Below are 752 nucleotides of genomic sequence, written 5' to 3' on the forward strand. Positions count from 1 at the left end.
GAGACTTTTCACCCTGAAACAGGGATGGCTTAGGAGTGGACTCATAGCATGAGCTGGATGGCTATGCTTTAGCCTGTAGCAAGTTTATTTTTCCTAGAGAGGGGCCATCCCTATCACAAACCTCCAGTGCCTGCAGTGCCACCACCTTCATCCATCCAGCTTTCATCAAGCCTCTACTAGTGGTGATCAGCCACAAACATTTGCCAAGGCCCGTGGGGCAGGGAGCAGGGACAGGGAGCATCTCTCACCTTTGTCGTTGGTTCCCCCCACGTACTTGAGGATCTTGAGCACCCCTTCCTTCGAGGCTTCGTCAAACGGCTTCCCCACCACCTCCACCGCTGCGAACCACCCACCCTTGCACGTCCTCTCCTCGTAGCTCAGCTGTTCCTGGGGAAGCAGATGTGGATGGAGATGGGGATGGAGGTGGAAGAAAGCACTTCCCAGAATACACCCGCTCCACCAGGCAGGTGCTCCCCACCTCCCAGCACCTTATCCAGCCTGGCTGCCACGGAAAGCCCTGGGAGAACCAAGCCGGGCCACACGCCCCACCACCTACCTTCTCCCCCTTGCTCAGCACCTCGTAGGGCCATGTCTCCACCGTGCTCAGCAGGGAGTTCTTGATCATGCCCAGCATGGTGCCGCTCGGCTCGGCTCGGCGCCGCTCAGCTAAACTCGGCTAAGCTGGGGCTGCCCCGCTCGGCTCGGCGCAGCTCGGCCCCGCTCAGCTGGGCCCCTTTCGGCCGGAGTCGGAG

General features: G+C 60.4%; 1 protein-coding gene across 1 annotated transcript in view; it reads right to left on the bottom strand.

The window, feature by feature from the left end:
• The window catches only part of LOC104506370 (heme-binding protein 1-like), a 3795-nt gene extending 3139 nt beyond the window's left edge, over positions 1-656 (bottom strand). Inside the window, 2 exon segments of the mRNA XM_010147302.1 lie at positions 249-387; positions 557-656. Coding sequence (XP_010145604.1) covers positions 249-387; positions 557-634 — 217 coding nt within the window. The 5' untranslated portion in view covers positions 635-656.
• Positions 657-752: the final 96 nt, after the last annotated feature.

This window comes from Eurypyga helias, unplaced genomic scaffold (genome assembly GCF_000690775.1).
Source record: "Eurypyga helias isolate BGI_N326 unplaced genomic scaffold, ASM69077v1 scaffold27212, whole genome shotgun sequence".
Taxonomy (NCBI): domain Eukaryota; kingdom Metazoa; phylum Chordata; class Aves; order Eurypygiformes; family Eurypygidae; genus Eurypyga; species Eurypyga helias.